The sequence below is a fragment of the Papilio polytes genome, unplaced genomic scaffold (genome assembly GCF_000836215.1).
Source record: "Papilio polytes unplaced genomic scaffold, Ppol_1.0 DF823691.1, whole genome shotgun sequence".
NCBI lineage: Eukaryota > Metazoa > Arthropoda > Insecta > Lepidoptera > Papilionidae > Papilio > Papilio polytes.
The window spans coordinates 2,313,046-2,331,805 of NW_013525513.1; the positions used below are offsets into that span (position 1 = coordinate 2,313,046).

At 32.2% G+C, this 18,760-nt stretch overlaps 1 protein-coding gene across 1 annotated transcript in view; it reads right to left on the bottom strand.

Annotated features, from left to right (window-relative positions):
* Positions 1 to 1,961: 1,961 nt before the first annotated feature.
* The window catches only part of LOC106104152, a 27,601-nt gene continuing 10,802 nt past the window's right edge, over positions 1,962 to 18,760 (bottom strand). The window contains exons 2-9 of the mRNA XM_013284105.1: positions 14,130 to 14,225; positions 13,055 to 13,241; positions 9,618 to 9,732; positions 9,190 to 9,269; positions 8,271 to 8,404; positions 5,847 to 6,049; positions 2,850 to 2,946; positions 1,962 to 2,362 (exon numbers count right to left, since the gene is read on the bottom strand). Coding sequence (XP_013139559.1) covers positions 2,253 to 2,362; positions 2,850 to 2,946; positions 5,847 to 6,049; positions 8,271 to 8,404; positions 9,190 to 9,269; positions 9,618 to 9,732; positions 13,055 to 13,241; positions 14,130 to 14,196 — 993 coding nt within the window. The 5' untranslated portion in view covers positions 14,197 to 14,225 and the 3' untranslated portion in view covers positions 1,962 to 2,252. The remainder of the gene's footprint in view (positions 2,363 to 2,849; positions 2,947 to 5,846; positions 6,050 to 8,270; positions 8,405 to 9,189; positions 9,270 to 9,617; positions 9,733 to 13,054; positions 13,242 to 14,129; positions 14,226 to 18,760) is intronic.

Below are 18,760 nucleotides of genomic sequence, written 5' to 3' on the forward strand. Positions count from 1 at the left end.
TCCCTTTACATTCCGATGACTTTTTTTATATAATATAAGGTGGCAAACGAGACAGCGGCCACCCGAATCCATTAAAATGGAAAGCGACCAGTACACATAAACATCCGCAATTGCAGATGCGTACCCTTAGTTGTCGGAGAAGGAGACGCACATGAAGAGGGCATTTCCCCTTCCTATGCGTCTCCTCCACCGTCAAATCCACTTTCCTTCCCATCCCTTCCTCTCAAGAAAAGGGTGGAAAGGAAAAGGGACTAAAATTGGGCTCCGACTTTGACATTTTATCTTGCATCGTGTCTTGTATAAACTTCGAGCCGTTACTAAGTTTGAATTGTGCTATGCAAACAATTTATATAAATAATTTTACAAATAACTAAAGCCCGTACATATAATCGCTTAATATAATCAAAACTTTAATTGTACAGTTCAACTGATAGGTAAACATTTGCCTACACAACCAGTTATAACCGACAAATATATGAGACATGTAAACGGTATTTTGTAGCTAATATCTGAAAATGCAATAAAAGTTTATCTGCTGACAAAAGTGTTCATTTGATTTACATGTTCCGGGAAAGCGATAATTTTGAGAGTCGGCATATTTCGATCATTTGCTGTTCTTGTGAATTCATGTATTTTGTAAAATAAATTTTTGATCAAATTATTTCCATTTTACTTGTAACTATCGAGCTACTATAAATAAAATATTCAAATAGACAATTTAACTTAATTTAATGATATATATTTTTGATATGCGTAAAACTTTACAAATTTCGCAATACAACTAAATATATTCACATAAAAATCATTATTTACATCTGTTAACATTTCCATCATAATTATGATTTAAATCAATTCAATTTTAATATAAATTTTCTTTATTTTTTAATGATTATTGGTCTTATTTGTTACTTAACTAATATGTCTTGAAAATTCAAGTAGAAATAACATATATAATATATTAATATAGTAAATAAAATAACGAATAAATATATAACCTATAACCTTAAATTATAAATTTATAATTCAAATTAAATCTATTTCAACCTTACATTAAGTTTAAGGTATATAAAATACTCTACAAATAAGTGCAAATACAAGATATGACATCAAGATATTTATAGTTTTCTCGTGATATGTACAATTATTGCAGACATTTAGTGCAACATAATATCTACATAGAAGTGAGTAGCATAGGTAACAAGTAACATTTTATTAAAATAAAAACATTTTACGAAAAAAAAGAACAAAAGAAGACTACAAGAAGAGACTTTAGTAAAGTAACTATTAGTATTATTTACATTTCCAATTTCTCTGACAGTCCTCATAAATTAAGAGGATCCTTGGACGGTATCCTACACGGGGGAAGTAACGTCGATAAAGAAACCAATCATCAATATATCAATCAGCGAAAAGGTTTTCTACGAATAACATGATTACTATCACGGAAAATATGACCGCGTTTCATCTGATGGCATATCGAAAACGTTGAAAATTGCTTCTACAATATTCTTTTATTCTTCCAATATATTTGATCCTATGACAGGGAATATTTTTTCTGATAAAAGATTTAGAATGGGTGGACACCTTGACTAAACTATCGCTCTATTATTGTGCGATTGTCGATTGTTTCGCAGATTCATTCAGATCTAAGCTCATAGAAATCAAAGAGACACAGTTGTGCGATATTTTACTCAAAAGTGTGCAGGCGCTCTTACGAATTAATAACCTTTTGTGTCGACAGTACTATTTAAAATGATTTTATTTATGACAAGAAGATTTTACATTGATTAAAAAATAATATATTCAGTTCATCATTGAGACATTGACAGTTGAATGTAGATGAATGGCGTTGAATGATATTAGAAGAGAATTATATTCCAGATTTTAGTAGACCAATAGTCTATTAACTCAATTTATTTCTGAATCGATGAATACATTAAAATATTCAAAGTTATTTTGCTTCAATTTCTATTTAAACGCATTCGCAATTACTATAGATTTGTTATAGAAAATTTTTAAAAACTGCAGTTATTTTTTTTTTCATACATGTTAAACCGACAAGTAAGATTACTTCTAGGAGGATTTTATTACGTTAAGAAGTTTCCTTAAGCGAATGTAGCGTTGTTTTTGAGTATGTTTGCAACCGATTAATTTTACAAATAACTTGTTCCCCATGTTTGAAATTCTTGCGTTATCCAGCCTTTCATTAGCATTTGCTTCCGTTCCTATGTGATACTAGTTACCTAAATAGGTCATCTTATGTCGCCACAAATGATTAAATTAACGAGTATAGAAGTGACGAGCAGACTAAGGTAGATGGATGTAGACTTCACCCCGCTTTGTAGTTCTGCAAGACTAGACCCTGTATTTATAATAAAGTTTAATTAAACAATTTTCTTTTTCTATTTATGAAAATTCTAAAATTTTCAGCTCTTATTTGTATAGGCGCTTTTTTAACGCTCCGCGTTAACGATTTTTTAACGCTCGCGCTCAAAATGTAACACTGCTCGAAAACACGTTGTAATCGCTGCCGTATAAAGGGATATATGGAATTGCATTTGTTCAATTTGATCGTTATAGTGCGCGTTAAAAAAGCGCCCGTCCTAATAGGGGCTTAAATAAAAAGTTCGTTAAAATTTAACTCGACTCTTTACCAACCAGTATTTTAAATTGACAGATTACAAATTAACTGACATTCTCAATTATTATTCTGAATTATCTGAATCATAATTTTTTTAACTTTTTTCATAATTTAACTAAGTATTTTTCCTCAGATTTAATTAGTTGAGTTTAAGTACGCTTTCGTAAATGAAATTTGGATAGGACAACGCATAAAAATGTTTACTAACCTTGTAAGACATGAACCCTTGCAACGGTTTTCATAATTAAAGGAGCTTCTAAGGCGCAGGTGTAGTTACCCGCATCTTCCACTTTCAGGCCAGCGACCTGCGGCATTTTTAAATTATTAACATTTCGTCTTAATCTTTTACATCGTGCGTATGTTAAAACAACCTAAAAAATTGACAATATGAGACATATATAGATAAATAAGTTGTTATAACGCATTTATTCGTAATTTAATAACAAAAGCTGTCAATTCAAAGATATGTGTGAAGTCAACCAACTGTATGTACCGGTGCTGTTAACTGTAACCTAGTCAGTCCAAACTTAAGGTTGGTGGTGATAATCATCCGAAATTCAGTAAGAAAAAATATATGAACATCGTAAGTGTAGGAATCGTATAGGCGTAAAAAAAACGTATAGCGACTTATATTTCAAAATGAGAACACACCCCGAGTAAGTTCTCTCCATTAAATCGCTATCCTTGTCTTCATAAATTACTGTACTCTTATGTAATACTACCTTAACAGTAGGAGAAAATATTTAAGTCCCCACTTACACTTTACTCCGCAAATATATTGCGGTAATTTAGAGAGAACGAAGGTAACATTATAGTGCCTAGACGGCAAAGGTCGATGTGGGGTGCCACTGATAGCGGGAGCGTGTTATTTTTAACTTTAATTAGGATTAAGATTCATATGTAGTTTTTTATGTCACAATGTACAAGTAGATCGATGTATAAGTTTAATTCGCATATTAGATATTATAATGTTTATTTTTGACAGTTACTTTGTGCGATACCGTTACATACAAAATTAATTGGTGACAAATTGATGATGTTGCTGTGATTTTTGGTGGTTGTTTTCAATTGTTTAGATCGATTTTGTCAAGAACACGCGATTCCTATTTTATTTAACCTCTACATTTTATCTAAACTATTATAATAAAGCGTAAACACACTATTCTTTGTTGCCTAAGATGTCAGCAATTACAGCATTATTTTGAATCATTCTTTTTTTTAATAAAAAGCCCTACACTTACGTCACGCTTTAGGCTATATATTTTCACGCCATAAAACTTAGGGTGTAAATATATTGAATAAAAACCCTAATGTGGGATAGAGACCATAAGTTGCTGCCAACATCAAGGAAGCAAGATTGTTAAGGTTTGTCATGTCATGTCATTTTGACATTTGCTATTGATAATTTTACACATGTAAGCAATAAAATATTTTTTTATAATTTCATGCAGATGAAGCCGCACAGGAACAGCCAGTACTATTTTAAAATAGACAATGTAATAGAAGGCTACTTTTATTCGTAAACATAAAATTATCGATAATTATGTCCAATATCAATTTAATTATTCAAATACGGAAATACGGAAAAACATAATGCTATAACGTATCATTTTAACAGTATAAATTCGAAAGTAGGTTAAAAGAGTCAACTGTGAACGTTAATAATTTAGACATATGGGTGTGCCAGTGTAATATGAAACAGTAAAAGCGACGGCAAAAATGACGCAATTACTCCACGTATAATTTGTATACGCCGGTGTTTTGTGAAGGGGCTTAATTCCCTACACTGTCGAAGCTGTTCTAAAAAAAGTATGTCGTCTCACTCATTTGAACTGAATAAATAGAGACAACAATGGTTACGGCTGTTATATTTCACGGTATAGAAGGCCGCTTATTTGACAACCTCGTAACCCACTAAGTTAATAATTCTTAAGCCAGTTTGAGGTTAGATTAAATGTCAAATGGTATTCGAATTTTGGTAATTAACAAGTTTTTGATCCTTCATATGTGATATAATCAAAATAAATACATTTTATGAAAGTTTACATTTTATCTTTGCTAGTTCTGAATGTGAATTTCACATTTTTTTTTTTACTTGAAAATTTGATTTAAAATATCGAAATAATCATGTGGCAAATGTTAAAATTAAAATTAGGCCTCCGGCATGGACACATTAGACGAAACGTGACGTTTCATAATTATTTTCCGTGTGGTCGTGATATTGCACGAAGTGAGACCATTCCTGCAACAGATGTGTAGCGTCTACCACTGTCATTCGTGTACAAACTTATTGAAATACAATTTTTGAAATAACACACACATTGTACTAACAGTTTGTATGAGAATCATCTAAAAAAGTATAAAACGATGAGGTAAATTAGCTTAAAAAGATAAAGGGATGTAACCCTCGGGCTCAATGAGATATAACGTTGTTTACGCATGTAAATCCACAGGTTAAATTACGTGTTATTCTTCTTTAAATAACCGTTATGTTGACGTGCTGGAAAATATAAAGTACCTACTCAGATGTGCTCCAAGAAATTTTAATGTAAGATTTACAGTTATGATAGTGTACCATGAAATACAAAATGATATATGTAGTTTTGTATTTTCAACGGATGTATTTTGTACCTTTGAAACATTATAGCCAGTTTCCCATCTATATTTAATCATTCGTTAGTGTTTTTGGTTCGATAACTTCATTAAATGCGTTTCAGAGCTCTAAAACATAAATTTTACTCCGTAAAAACTTAGAATAACCTAACACTAACCACTAGGTAATGATAAATTAATTGGAAACTTTAGCAAGCAAGCATAGATTACCCAAAGAATATGAGCAATAGTTCTAAATTCTCATTTCGATTTTATTTTAGTAATAACCTTAAAGTAATAATTAAGTAATCTGTTTCAAAATACTTCAGATGACGATTGTTTTGTACTGTTAATGGTAGTAGGGGCTACGGATTTCGAAACTCGACGGCGCGTTTTTGCGTGAGAACAAGCTTGGTAATCCATACTGTTGGGAACGGTAATCCATGGGCTGGAGATCTCCAGCCAACCCAATTCTCCGAAGAACCCCAGAAAATTAATATTGCTGGTGATCTCTGGGAACGATCTCGGCGACCCTGCATATCTAACCCTGGATCGCTACCGGGCAGTATTGTATGACGTGTGACGCGGTTTCTTCTTCGTTTTATTCTGTTACCTGTAAATGTGACGTCATAGCGAGATGATCGGTTTCAATTAGCACCCCTCCTCGTATCTCGTCGAGAGGCGCGGTAACATTGCCCCTGTACCAATGCAACGTGGGTGGCGCCTCCCCCGACGTCAAATGCACAACCGTGCACTTCAGTGATAATGTTTCCCCGCTCTCTAAGAAAGCTTCTTTGCTCATTCTTATTTCTGGCCCTAGAAAATAAATCTATTAAGAAAATGCTGCCTGATGTGAAAAGAAATAATAAACATTAAAATAGATGATAATACTCGCTTACTTATATTATAAATGCAAAATTTTAGATTGATGGATGTTTGTTAAAATTTGTAGCCTAAAGAGCTTGATAGATCTCGATGACTTTTGGCATAGATGTAGAGAGTATATACTGGACGAACACGTGGATACTCCCATTTTTTTACTGCACTCGGACGGAGTCGCGGGGGAAGCTAGTAAAATTATAAAATTTTGTCTGTTTTGGTAGCAGGTCTACGGTACCTACATATTTATTTACTCTTTTAACTTTATAGCCTTATTCTAAGCAACGTAAAATAATACTTCATAATAGGGCTGTCAAATACAAAAATTGTTAATAAAATTCTGTGCTATCAACGTTATAATCAAATTTACAAAATGAAAAATGAACACAAAAATTGTTAACGCCACGCCCGATGATACGACAGTCCTTTGCGGCTAATTTGTCCTTCGGTTCAATGAAACGCTCGTTTCAAAAGAAAACTTAATTGAAATGAATTTTACAGGGACGGTGTACTATAAAAAGTTAATAATATTAGTTCATAGTTTGGAGTAAAGCAGAAAATGTTATTAGAAAAACTCTGAAACTACAAAACTGTTTAATAATTATACTACTGACATTATAAATGCCAAAGTTTAGATGGATGTTTGATTCAGTTTTTAGAAACTGCTAAATAGATCTCGATTTTAACCAGATGTAGAACAAAGCCTGGCAATGCACATAAGCTACCTACTGAGTGTATTTTTTCAATTCCACGAAGACGGAGTCGCAGGGGAATGCTAGTTAACTCACTAGAAAGCTTCTATTGCAAGATACGTTAAAAATTCACTAAAGTAATTAGTTTGAAAAGAAAATATCAAAGTATAGAATTTAAAAAAAAAAGTGAAAAGTTATACCATATAAAGGATAAACAGACTTATTATGATCATTTATAGCCGGTTTCCCAAACACAATTAATTATTCGTTAGTGTTCTTAGATAATTTCATGAAATGAATGAACAACGTAATTTGAGTTTTACTCCATTGAAACTTACGTCAACCTAACGTTAACGAATCGCTAGGCAACAATAAAATAAATGGAAACTTCAGAAACCTATCGTTATATACTCGTCATTAGTACTCAAAGTCGATGCCAAGGTCTTAATTACAGGAAGGCACTATAATTACAAATTTTTTATGTTTCCGTTTATATAATTACGTTGTAAAAGTAAGAAATGGTTTTGTCCTTAAAAAAAATTAATAAGACTCGTAAAGTGAGGCAATTTATAACTCTTAATTTGAATAAAGTGTTACTAGAATTGGTAATAATTTTCTATTACTCAAGCTTACTGAACAACTACTTTTTTATAAACGTAATTTGTGGAATAAACAGACATTCATTATTCGTAAAAAAAAAATTGTAAGTCAAAAGCACTTTGAAATTAAAATTCGATAAAACGTTAATCTCGTGAAACTTTATTTATTTTATAACTAACTACCTTTCGCCTGCGACTCGGATTTCGTGGAATTAAAAAAAAGTGATTAGCCTATGTCGTCTTCCAGACTATCCTCTACATCTATACCAAATTCCAACGAAATCCGTTCAGGTGTTTAAGCTACAAACTCTAACATCCATCCACCTAAACTTTTTCAAATTATAAGTAGTACTCTCTCTCTCTATCTTAGCTCTACCCGTGTGACTTCATCCGCATAAATATATGAAAATTTTATTTTTTGTTTACATGTGTCAAATTGTCAATTGCAAATGTCAAAATGACATGACATGATGACAAAGCATGGCGACCTTGCTTCCTTGATGTTGGCAGCAATTTATGGTCTCTTTACCACATTAGGGTTTTTATCAAAATATTTACCCCCTAAGTTTAATGGCGTGAAAATATATAGCCTAAAGCTTGACGTAAGTGTACGGCTTTTTATAAAAAAAAATAATTATTCAAAAATATGCTGTAACAAAGAAGTGTGTGTTTACGCTTTATTATAATAGTATAGATTTATAATATTAGTAAGATGTTGGGAATTAATTAATAGTAGGTTTCCACTGAATACTGCAAACTGAAAACTCCTGTCCACAAATGTATAAGCATTCTTATCCTCCTTTGCAAAAGACAGAGATATGTATAAGGTTTTATACCGTTAGATCCTAAGTGAAAACTCAAACTTACTGTGAACAATTAACTTGAATCTTTTCAACATTGGAGGATGCGTTGACACATGGCAGCAATATATACCAGAATCCTGTTCTTTAGCGTTTGATAGATACAGCCTCCAAGTCTCACCGGCCACGTCCACTCGGTACCTTTTGAACGAAAACAAGTATTGAGAAAATTGTAACTTTAAGGCATCATTATCATCGTACACATTGTAAAAAACCAAATAAAAGGAGACTTAAAAAAGGCAAAAGAGGCAGTTGCAATTAAAAGTATGTTATTATGAAAAAAATATTTTTAATCGATATTTGTCTATGACCTTTAGCCGTCTTAGGTTGTACGTATTTACCGCTTTGCTAGCGTTAACAATTGTAATATTTAGATTAGGTAATATATCTATAACTAGCCCTTGTTCCTTCATAGATACAAGGGCAAGCTGATCATGATGATGATCTGTAATACCACCACCTTGCCCTTGTCCCTACGGAAGGTCGGCGTATTGTTGGTCTTCCATACATCTCTATCTGCCGTCATATCTGAATTCATTTCCTTCTTAAGCATATCCTCCCACAATCCATCCATACTTTCTTCTGTCATATTCAATCTTAATACTAACACTTAACATACCTAATATTGCAATAATATTAATAAAAGTTGTTACAATCAATTGTACAATTTTGCAATTTGCCTTATAATTGAATTACCATGTACTACTGTATTCATCTGACAGTCACGATCGAGTCTTTTGTCCCCACAATCGTATCAAGGGGACCGCATAGCGCGAGACACAATACCTTCGTATTAATTTACACCTCGTCCCGTCTCGCCTCAAGCGATGCTTCCCGGAATTCCAATATCAAGGCAATATTCTCTTAATATTATATTTATCACAGAGGTGCAATATTATATTTTTATACAATTGAATTTAAAATACCTGTTGTCAGCTGTGTATGTATCTAGATTTAATGTTAGTAATTCTAGATTTTCATTCTCGGAAACTTTAATCCACGATACCTGAAAGAAATCTTTAATCAAATCGTCTGAAGATAAAAATTAAATAACTTTTAATTGGAAATTTTGTTACGAAATGCAAAATTGTAAACTACTCAACAAGAATCCACAGGGTTCTGACCAACCTATTTTTTTTAGAAACTAAAGTAAAAGGTAATATTGTACATTACACATCAGAAAAAAAAATAAGGTAACATCATTTACTTTTATCTATGGCAAGGACATAAATATTTTAATGATTGCGTTTCAATAAAAAAATAACAATAACTCGACTTTTATAGTTGAAAAAATCGTTTCACAGGTTCAAGATAAAGTGAATTTGTACCAAACTAAGTTTTGGATGCAACTTACCGTTTTATCTCTTAAAGAAAATACTTGACAGTCAAATAAGACTGTAGCTCCCGTATCAGCCTCAAGTAGTGTGTCTTCTGAGCTTACGTCCCCTTCAAATGATGGCGCTCGGAATCTACGCATAAGTCAGAATTTTACCCTTCCGAATGGCGAAATTTTTTATAACTATTTTTTAAAGGGAATGTCAATAATGAAAATCTTTCTTCTTTCTTATATTATAAATGCGAAAGTATAGATGAATGGATGGATGTTTATTAGAATTTGTAGCTTAAACGGCTGAACGGATTTCGATTAAATTTGGTATAGATGTAGAGGATAGTTTGGAAGAACACTTAGACAACTCACTTTTGGTTTTTTTATACCACGCGGACGGAGTCGCGAGCGAAAGCTAGTTCTGTATAAGTTTTACAGCAGTGGAAGTCCAAGGTTTTATTGTAATGCGGTTAAGGTGATATAAATACATAAATAAATAATAATAAATAAAAATCTTATTAAAATTATGTACGGTAGAAAAAATAGGAGAAGCTTTTAAAAATAAGATCAATATATCAAATTAAAGTATTTAAATGTCGTATTTGTAATTAATATTATAAAACTAAAATTAAAACAAAACATAAAAGTATAAAAAAGAAACAATTTTAAAACGAAACAGCAGTAGTACAGATGAAAATTTTGATATGTACGTAATTTACATTCGTACGAGAATAACATGCAAATTTGAGTATATTGTGGCAAATTGCTATGTTTTCAACGCCGGCTAGCTGCCGTTTGCTATGTAATTTTATTTTCTTAACAGCAGTCTCTTTGTCACTTCTGTTAGTTTGCAATTGACACTTCTGTGCAGTGCGAACTCGAAACTTTAAGTCGTAAGAAGTTACTAAACCGTTTATGGCTCTTCGACGCCATTATCGTGCCAATATTGCGCCTTGTAACGTCACTTTGTAACGATATAACCACTACTGGAGTAGTTTTAGCTTTTATATTCTTTCTAGAGAGATTATTTGAAACTTCTCCGTCTTATTTTGTGTAAACTAGGCATAAAAAGGCTAACGTTCGTTCATAGTACAGACTATGTAACGTTTCACAGTAGTTTCTTAGTAATCGCGTTGGTGGTTTGGTGGGTTAAGTGCTTGACTTGTCTACAAATCCTGGGTTCGAATTCCGCCATTTAAAGTGTTTCATCGATTCTCGAAATTCATTTATACATTTATCCAATTATACAGAGTAGGAAAACACCGTGATGCCTACAACGGCGAAGATATTCAAAGATATGTGTGAAGACAACTTTCACTGGGCCAGCGTGATTGACCTAGTCACCCTTAAGTTAGGTTAGGCTACAAGCTCGTTAGTGGAACATAAAATAGTAACCTGATGATTAATCTTAAATTAAAGCTTCTTTAAATGCAAGTGTGCTGTTATTTTGCATTTTTTTCTTCATTTATAAGCACCTATCATAATGCCATATGTTTTTTCAGATATTTTAAGTTGATTAAATTGCTTAGTAACTTATTCCTATTTTTATAACCTACAATTTATCAATAACTAGCTTAAAGATTAAAAAAAAAAACAATAAAAGCGTTTAGCGTATGTGTCCGTCCAAAGTGTCCTCTATATACAAAATGTTATCGAAATCTATCCAGCCGTTTAGGCTACAAACTCTAATAAACATTATATTAGTATGAAGTATGATTAAGGTTTGCGGCATAAAACTTTAATGTGAAAACCATACCTACGGTAAGATCAACAAAAATGGAGCTTTAAAATGGAAATTCGTATACGTATGCGTTGGTGTTATTTTATGGCACCGGTTTGTACAATTTTATTACGGACCTCCCACGCGAATGGCACATCTTTGTATAAATTGTATTTCTAACTGCTTAACTCAAACAGAACGTTAGGTATATATTTTTCTGTGCGTTTTATCTTACAAATTATATAATTGCGAAAGTTTAGATGGATACTTGTTGGAGTTTGCAGCCTAAACTGATGAACGGATCTCGAAGAAATTTTGTGAGATAATAATATGCAAGGATGTATACTTTTGTTTTAATTCTACGCAAAAATGACATAATACAAATAAAAAATCCCCAACTGTTGAAAATAAATAAGTACCCCACTTCTGAACTCTGTTATGTTGTTTCTTTTTGCGAATTCGTACATCCGGCGCAATAAGCTTGAATGGTACTCGTTACAATACAAATTTGCCTTATTTCGTTGCATTCAGTCACAGAAATAAGCTATGAAAGATTGAAGTACAGCATAATAAATTTGTGACTGAATCTTTATTCGTAAGTTTGTAAATGCGAATGTTTAGATGGATGTTTCTACGACTGAAGGGATCTCGATGATATTTGGCATAGATGTATAGAAGTGTGGCATAGTCTTAAAGAACACATAGACTATTCACTTTTGTTTAACTCCACGCGGAAGAAAGCTAAATAAAATCTACTTAGATACCGGCCTCAAAAAAGTTTCGATTAAAAATGAGTAGCATTGAAATAATTTTTCCTTATAAAGTGGTGTAATTTTATGAAATTATAACAAAGATAAGAATCAATAATTAATAACGCCGTAAAACGATTGTTTAGTTGTAACATGAATCGGTTGAAATTTATTCAAATGACTAATCAAGATTTTGTATGATTATTTTGTAATTATGTTAACAGGCAACTTTTAGTAAGCATTAAATTAATGCTTTATTAATATCGTATTAATCAAGAAATTCATAATGCAATACAAAAAATAAACCGCTTTTCTATAGTAAATAAATTAAATAATAATACTTATATAACAAATGCGATAGATAGTTTAGCTAGACGGATAGATGGATGGAACTTTGTCAGAGTTTGTATCCTAAACGGCTGAACGGATTTCGATGAAATTTTTTGTAAACGTAGAAGATAGTCTGGAAGAACACATAGGCTACTCACTTTTGTTTTTTCATTCCACGCGGACGGAGTCGCGGGCGCAATCTAGTATTATATAAAGAAGCTACTGACTAAAATATAAGATATGCGATAAATGCTACAGGACACAGTGTATTATAATGTTATCCTAAATGAGACACGCGGAATAAATATGTATTTGATGTCTTATCTACAGCTGATACTACGCCAATACTTTGATTTTAAACTGTACTGTGCTCACTGTACTGGTTAACTATTATGATATGCAAACAACCATCAGCAAGGTGTTGCAATTATACTTGTCAGATAAGCAACTACACTGCATTAACATGGACATTTATAACAAAAGTCAATACAACAACCGTATCCATAAGTTTTACGCCAAAACCCATGCATTTTAGTACACCGCAAATGAGGTCAATAACAGATATGTGTTTCAGCGGTGAAAATGATGCCTTGGTATTTTCACGTCATTTGTTTGTTACTTATGAGTATTGGTACAATTAAATACACACTATTATAAGTACTTACTTGTCATGGAAATGCTTGTTACTTGTCGCGTACGAATCAAAGATGTAATTTAACATCGGCGAGTCCCCTTTCCCCTTACGTGTTGGTAGTCGTCTCGTCTTGTTTGCCATCGACTTTATTATGTGCGACGTCGGGACAATCATTGTAGTTTTCTTGATAGCGCTTGACATTTCAACACCTGGCACTTCTATAATACAATTTAAAGTCTACACAAACTTAAATGACATTTGCAACATTTTCTACAAATTGTATTTTAAGTACGACGCTCTAGTTCTTTAATAGTTTATTCTTTCCAGCTTTGTTGGACTGAATTAAGATTTCAACTGAGCTCTTTGTTAGAGATCTTAGGAGTTTTTAAAGTTGTTATAGTGTTTGAAATTATTATGGCATCTGGTTTGAAATAGAACAGTTAGTTTTATTTAAAGTTTTATAAATATGATTAACACCAATTAACCAACGTTAAATTGTTAATTATTATAATAAAATAGAATTCTACGAAGTACATAATTTCTTTGAAACCTACGTGCCGCAACTTATTAATCACATTGCTACGTGGCGTAGCAGCTTCGTAGCAGCCGCGTAGCTGATAACTTACGTCGCTGCAATCATTAGTCACATAGATTAAAAAATTATATATTTTTACTGCAATTTGATTAAGTTTTACATAACAATGGACTTTATAAAGTAGTAAGTTATTTTATATTGTGAAGCCTTTGTCTCTAAATATATTATTTTGTTTATTTATTATTAAACCGTTTATTTATTCTCTATTTAGAAAAACCTAACTTAAAATCTTGCCTTCATCGTACTTAAAATTGTAGTTACTTTAGAATGATTTACACTAATTTGTGGTACATATAATTTCTTTATAGTTTAGATTACAAATTACAATATCATTATTATTCTGCATTCAGGCAGTTTCAGCCATTTAATCAAAAATAAATTTATTCCAACAATAAAATACTTTTTTTTTTATATTTTACTAATACTTTATTATGATAAAATTCAATTTAAGATTTACATGTATGTGTAGATTAAGTTTCACCTAAGTACTTGACTGATTTATTAAGTTTACCTGTTATGTTGCTTTGTGGGGCGATGGTGGTGGTGAGCACCGCCATTAGTAGCACTGCGCGGTGCATGCCGCCGCATCCTACCCGCGCAGCAGGCTCTGCAAAACAAATGCAACTTAGTTTATAACTTATCTTATCTATATGACCACTAGACATGCTAAGTAAGGTAATTTATAACTGCTTGTTAAAAAGTTTATTTTGCAGTTTTTTTTAATTACGTTGTTTTGTTTTTGTTTTTTTCGATGATTAGATGAAAACGAAAATCATATGATTTGGTTTTGTAAAGTGTTAGTTTTTAGCTACATGATGGTTTAATAATGTTTTGTTCTTTATTCTGAATTATTTTAAATATGGACTAAAATTTTGGTACCTAAAACCTCATTTACTGATTACTACCATTAAAAATCTTCCATAACCAGTTTATTATAATATTTCCATAACCCATTATTGTAAAATTTAGACGTATATTCAATAAGTCTTTGTATAACAAGGCTACTTCAATTACCTTAAGTTAAGTTTGATAGATTTGTAGATCGAGTCACGTACACAAACTTGAAGGTTAACCTCAGTTCGAGCAGAGCAAGTCCGCACAAAGGAGAATAGTTTAATTTCAACTGTCTTTGAGACACGTACTAAATCTGTATCTACAATCGGGTAATTTGGCGGTGTTATACATGAAAACTAAAGACGCGTAACGACGCAGAACAATAACCACCATATTGTGTCCTACAACTGTTAAATGCCTCTGTAATAAAATATTCAGCGTTTACACGATATGTTTTAAATTATACCGTAGTTTACGTAACGTACTGCTACCTAATAAGTTATTTGGAAGAAGAGAGTGAGTTTGTCTCGTAATGAACAAGGCAATTTTTATGAAAATGAACCACTGTGGATTGCAGCGACTGTACGTAAACATTACCAAAATATTTTATAAAAGATACCCCATCGCGTTTCCAAACGCGACAATTAGTACTGAAAAATATTTGTTTTTATTATAGACTGAAATATTCGATATAAAATTTCTACACTTTTTATTCAATTAAATAAAAATTTAACATTGTAATAGACATTACGGTAGAAAGAATAGTTTGCTTTTACATGATTTAATATTCGTGTTAAGCCATGCGTGTCGCTGGTATTATATAAAATTAAAACAAAGCCTTAATTAACAAATTGTAGAAATAAAGTTAGCAAAATTTTAAATACGCCACACTTGAAATAATTGAATTACAAAAGCTCTAGTTAATAAAATGAATGTCTAACAAGACAAATATTATCTCCATACAGTTTCAGCCAATCTGAAATCATAACATAGTCTACCGTAGCATAGCTACGGGATGAAATACCCCGAGACTACAATACCAGATTGCTGAGTATATTTTGATTTATTAAACGAGATATACGTTGCTATGTTAACATTGGTATTCATTACGATTTTACATAAGAGAAGTTAGCAACGATTTCAACATCAGTGCGTTTTAAAATAATTATAAAAATTAAAAGGTTCTTCCTTCTTCAAGATTGTGTTCTACATCTGTGCTAAACATTGGGATGCGTTAAACTGGTTTTGCAGAAATCTTTTGACAGATATTGATACATCTAAACGTTCACATCTTAGTAATATTATAAAGAGGAAAACTTTGCTTGTTTGATTGTAGTGAAATAAATCAAAAACTATTGGGCCGATTTCAAAAATTACTTCACCATTAAAATGCTATGTTGTCAGTGAGTAAGTTAGGCTAAGTTTTATATTATTTTATAATTTCACGCGGACTGAATCGCGGCCAACAGGTAGTTTAAAATATTAGTGTAAGATTTGTTCCATTTGTTGTTACTGTTAAAATTTTACAAACATTTGTAATTTCCCTGTGTTAAGTACACGATGTGTGAGTGTTAATTATTCAGATTAAGACAGATTAGTACTAGCAGTATTCATTATACTGTCATCTCATTAGTGAACGGCCTCACTTTTCATTCGTAGACCATTAAGCTTGCTGTCCTAATTAATTACCATTCTAATTGACATCATGATTTCACCGTTGTGTGGTCACGAAATGTACGAAACACGGGTGCGGCGAACACTTAAGTCAATTTATTAAATGTATTTTTTGTTTAGAACTTTTAAATTACACTAGAAATTCTGTTTGTCCACTAACGTATTCCGAACTTTAATTACAAGCAACGATTTTGTTGATTAAAGTCGTTTGACACCTATAATTAAAGTTGTGTGGTGTTATATTGAAATTCATGTTCTCGGAACTCAAGGGGTGTGATATTCCCCCGTATAATTATCGTGCAGGAAAATGTCGAAAACTTTGTGGATGTCATTTGAAGTCTCTAGAGGAGCTAACTTTATTGACAAGAACAAAAACACGAGCTTAGTTAATGGCGTAAATTTACCAGTTTCTAACATTTTTTTCACTAGAATATTTTATGGAATTACAAGGCCAGGTTGCGTATTAAGAACATTAAAGACTGTTTCAAATTTGAACAGAAATAACAAGAATCAAATGGTATTCTAAAAGTGGCGAATTATAACATTATTTTTTGAAAATCAATTTATTTAAATACTAGCTTTTGCTCGCGATTCCATCCGCATGAAATTTTAAAATAATAAAACATAGCCTATGTTACGCACAGATAAATTTCCTTTCTAACCGATTTTAAAATCGGCCCAGTAGTCTGAGTCTGTTCATTACAATCAAACAAAGTTTTCCTCTTTATAATATTAGTATAGAATAACTGTCGCTCGCGACTTCGTCCGCGTTAAAAAATAGTAAAAATATATTACTCAGTGATAATTTATTTTTAATGATGCAAGAATTTTTGTAATCGGTGCAGTAGTTTTTGAGTTAATGAAATACAAAAACACAAAACTTCTTTATATTCATCATCATCACCAGCTCACTACACGTCCCCACCGAGGGGCTCGGAGCCTACCCTAATATGGGGTGACTAAGCTATAGTCAACCACGCTGGCCAAGTGCGGGTTGGTTGACTTCACACATATCTTTGAATTTCTTCGCCGATATGTGCAGGCATCACGATGTTTTCCTTCACCGTAGGAACGTCGGGTAAATTATGTACATATGAAAATTCGAAAAAATCGGAAATCACATTGGTACATGGCGGGATTCGAACCCAAGACCTGTAGATTACAAGTCAAGTGTTCAAACCACTGAGCCACCGACGCTCTTCTTTATATTAGTATAGATAAATGTTTATCTATAATCCGCTTTAAATGATATGGTCGACACAAATAACATATTTACGTAGTTATCGTTCCGTACAACCGAGTGCTAATGACTAGCATTTGCTTTACAAAATGTCTTCTAACATAACTTGTGGCAATTTCCCCGTCCCTCTAATCTCAAACAATAAACGCTTATCACTTCTAAGACTTACCAGATGGTCTAAAGTCAATTTTAATTTCAATGTTATTTCATTAGTGAAAAGGTCATCCCCCCATCAGGCGTTTGTGACCAAGTCAACTTCCCAAGGGAATAACCCGACCCTTTTAAGTTTATTTATCAGAAATGGAACATAAGTCCCTTTGGGAGGTCTTCGCTTTGCATGACAAACCATTCTTTACGTTTTGTAAAGGAATTTTGGATTCCGTTGCCGTTTTCCTTTTACCCTCATTGCGGCAAAATACGACGCTATTCTAGTAATACATTGTTACAGCCGAATTATGTGGCTTCCTTCATTACGCGTAACGAATTTTACGGACGGAAAATATCTATTGATTTACAACAAAAATACCTTTTACTCACATCAAATAAGGGTGATGGTCTACGATAATCACATTTAAATTTTATTGATCTTTGTCATTTAATACAAAACCCATTCATCTATTTTATCTATACTTCTATACTATCTATCTATATACCTATCTATCTATATTATCATAAAGCGTAAACACACACTTCTTTGTTGCCTAAGATGTAAGAAATTACAGCATATTCTTGAATAATTCTTTTTTTAATAAAAAGCCCTACACTTACGTCACGCTTTAGGCTATATATTTTTACGCCATTAAACCTAGGGGGTAAATATTTTGGATAAAAACCCTAATGTGGGAAAGAGACCATAAGTTGCTGCCAACATCAAGGAAGCAAGTTTGTTAAGTTTTGTCATGTAATGTCATTTTGACATGTGCAATTGATAATTTGACAAATGCAAACAATAAAATAAATTTTTCATTATTTCATGCGGATGAAGCCGCACGGGAACAGCTAGTTTAAAATAAACAAATATAACTAAGAGAGCACAAAATTATTATAATGTGTTATAGAGGAATTCATATAACGTTTACTCATTAATTAAACAGACAAACAATGAAAACAGAAAAGTTATAAAACAAAATTGATTAAGATTAATTATTACAAAACTATCCAACTTTATGTAGTGGCTTACCAACTTATCCTTGCTTAGAAACTCCCCGTGTTTTGTGCGGTTATAATACATTAACTAATATAAACAGCAACATTTGGTGTAACATTTAAATATTATCTGAGAGTACTTTCACATAACAAGATGAGGTAACAAAATAAGTTACTGATAAATTGCATAACAGTTACATCTACAGGCTACTATTACATGAACAGGCAGATAGCATTGACATATTCCC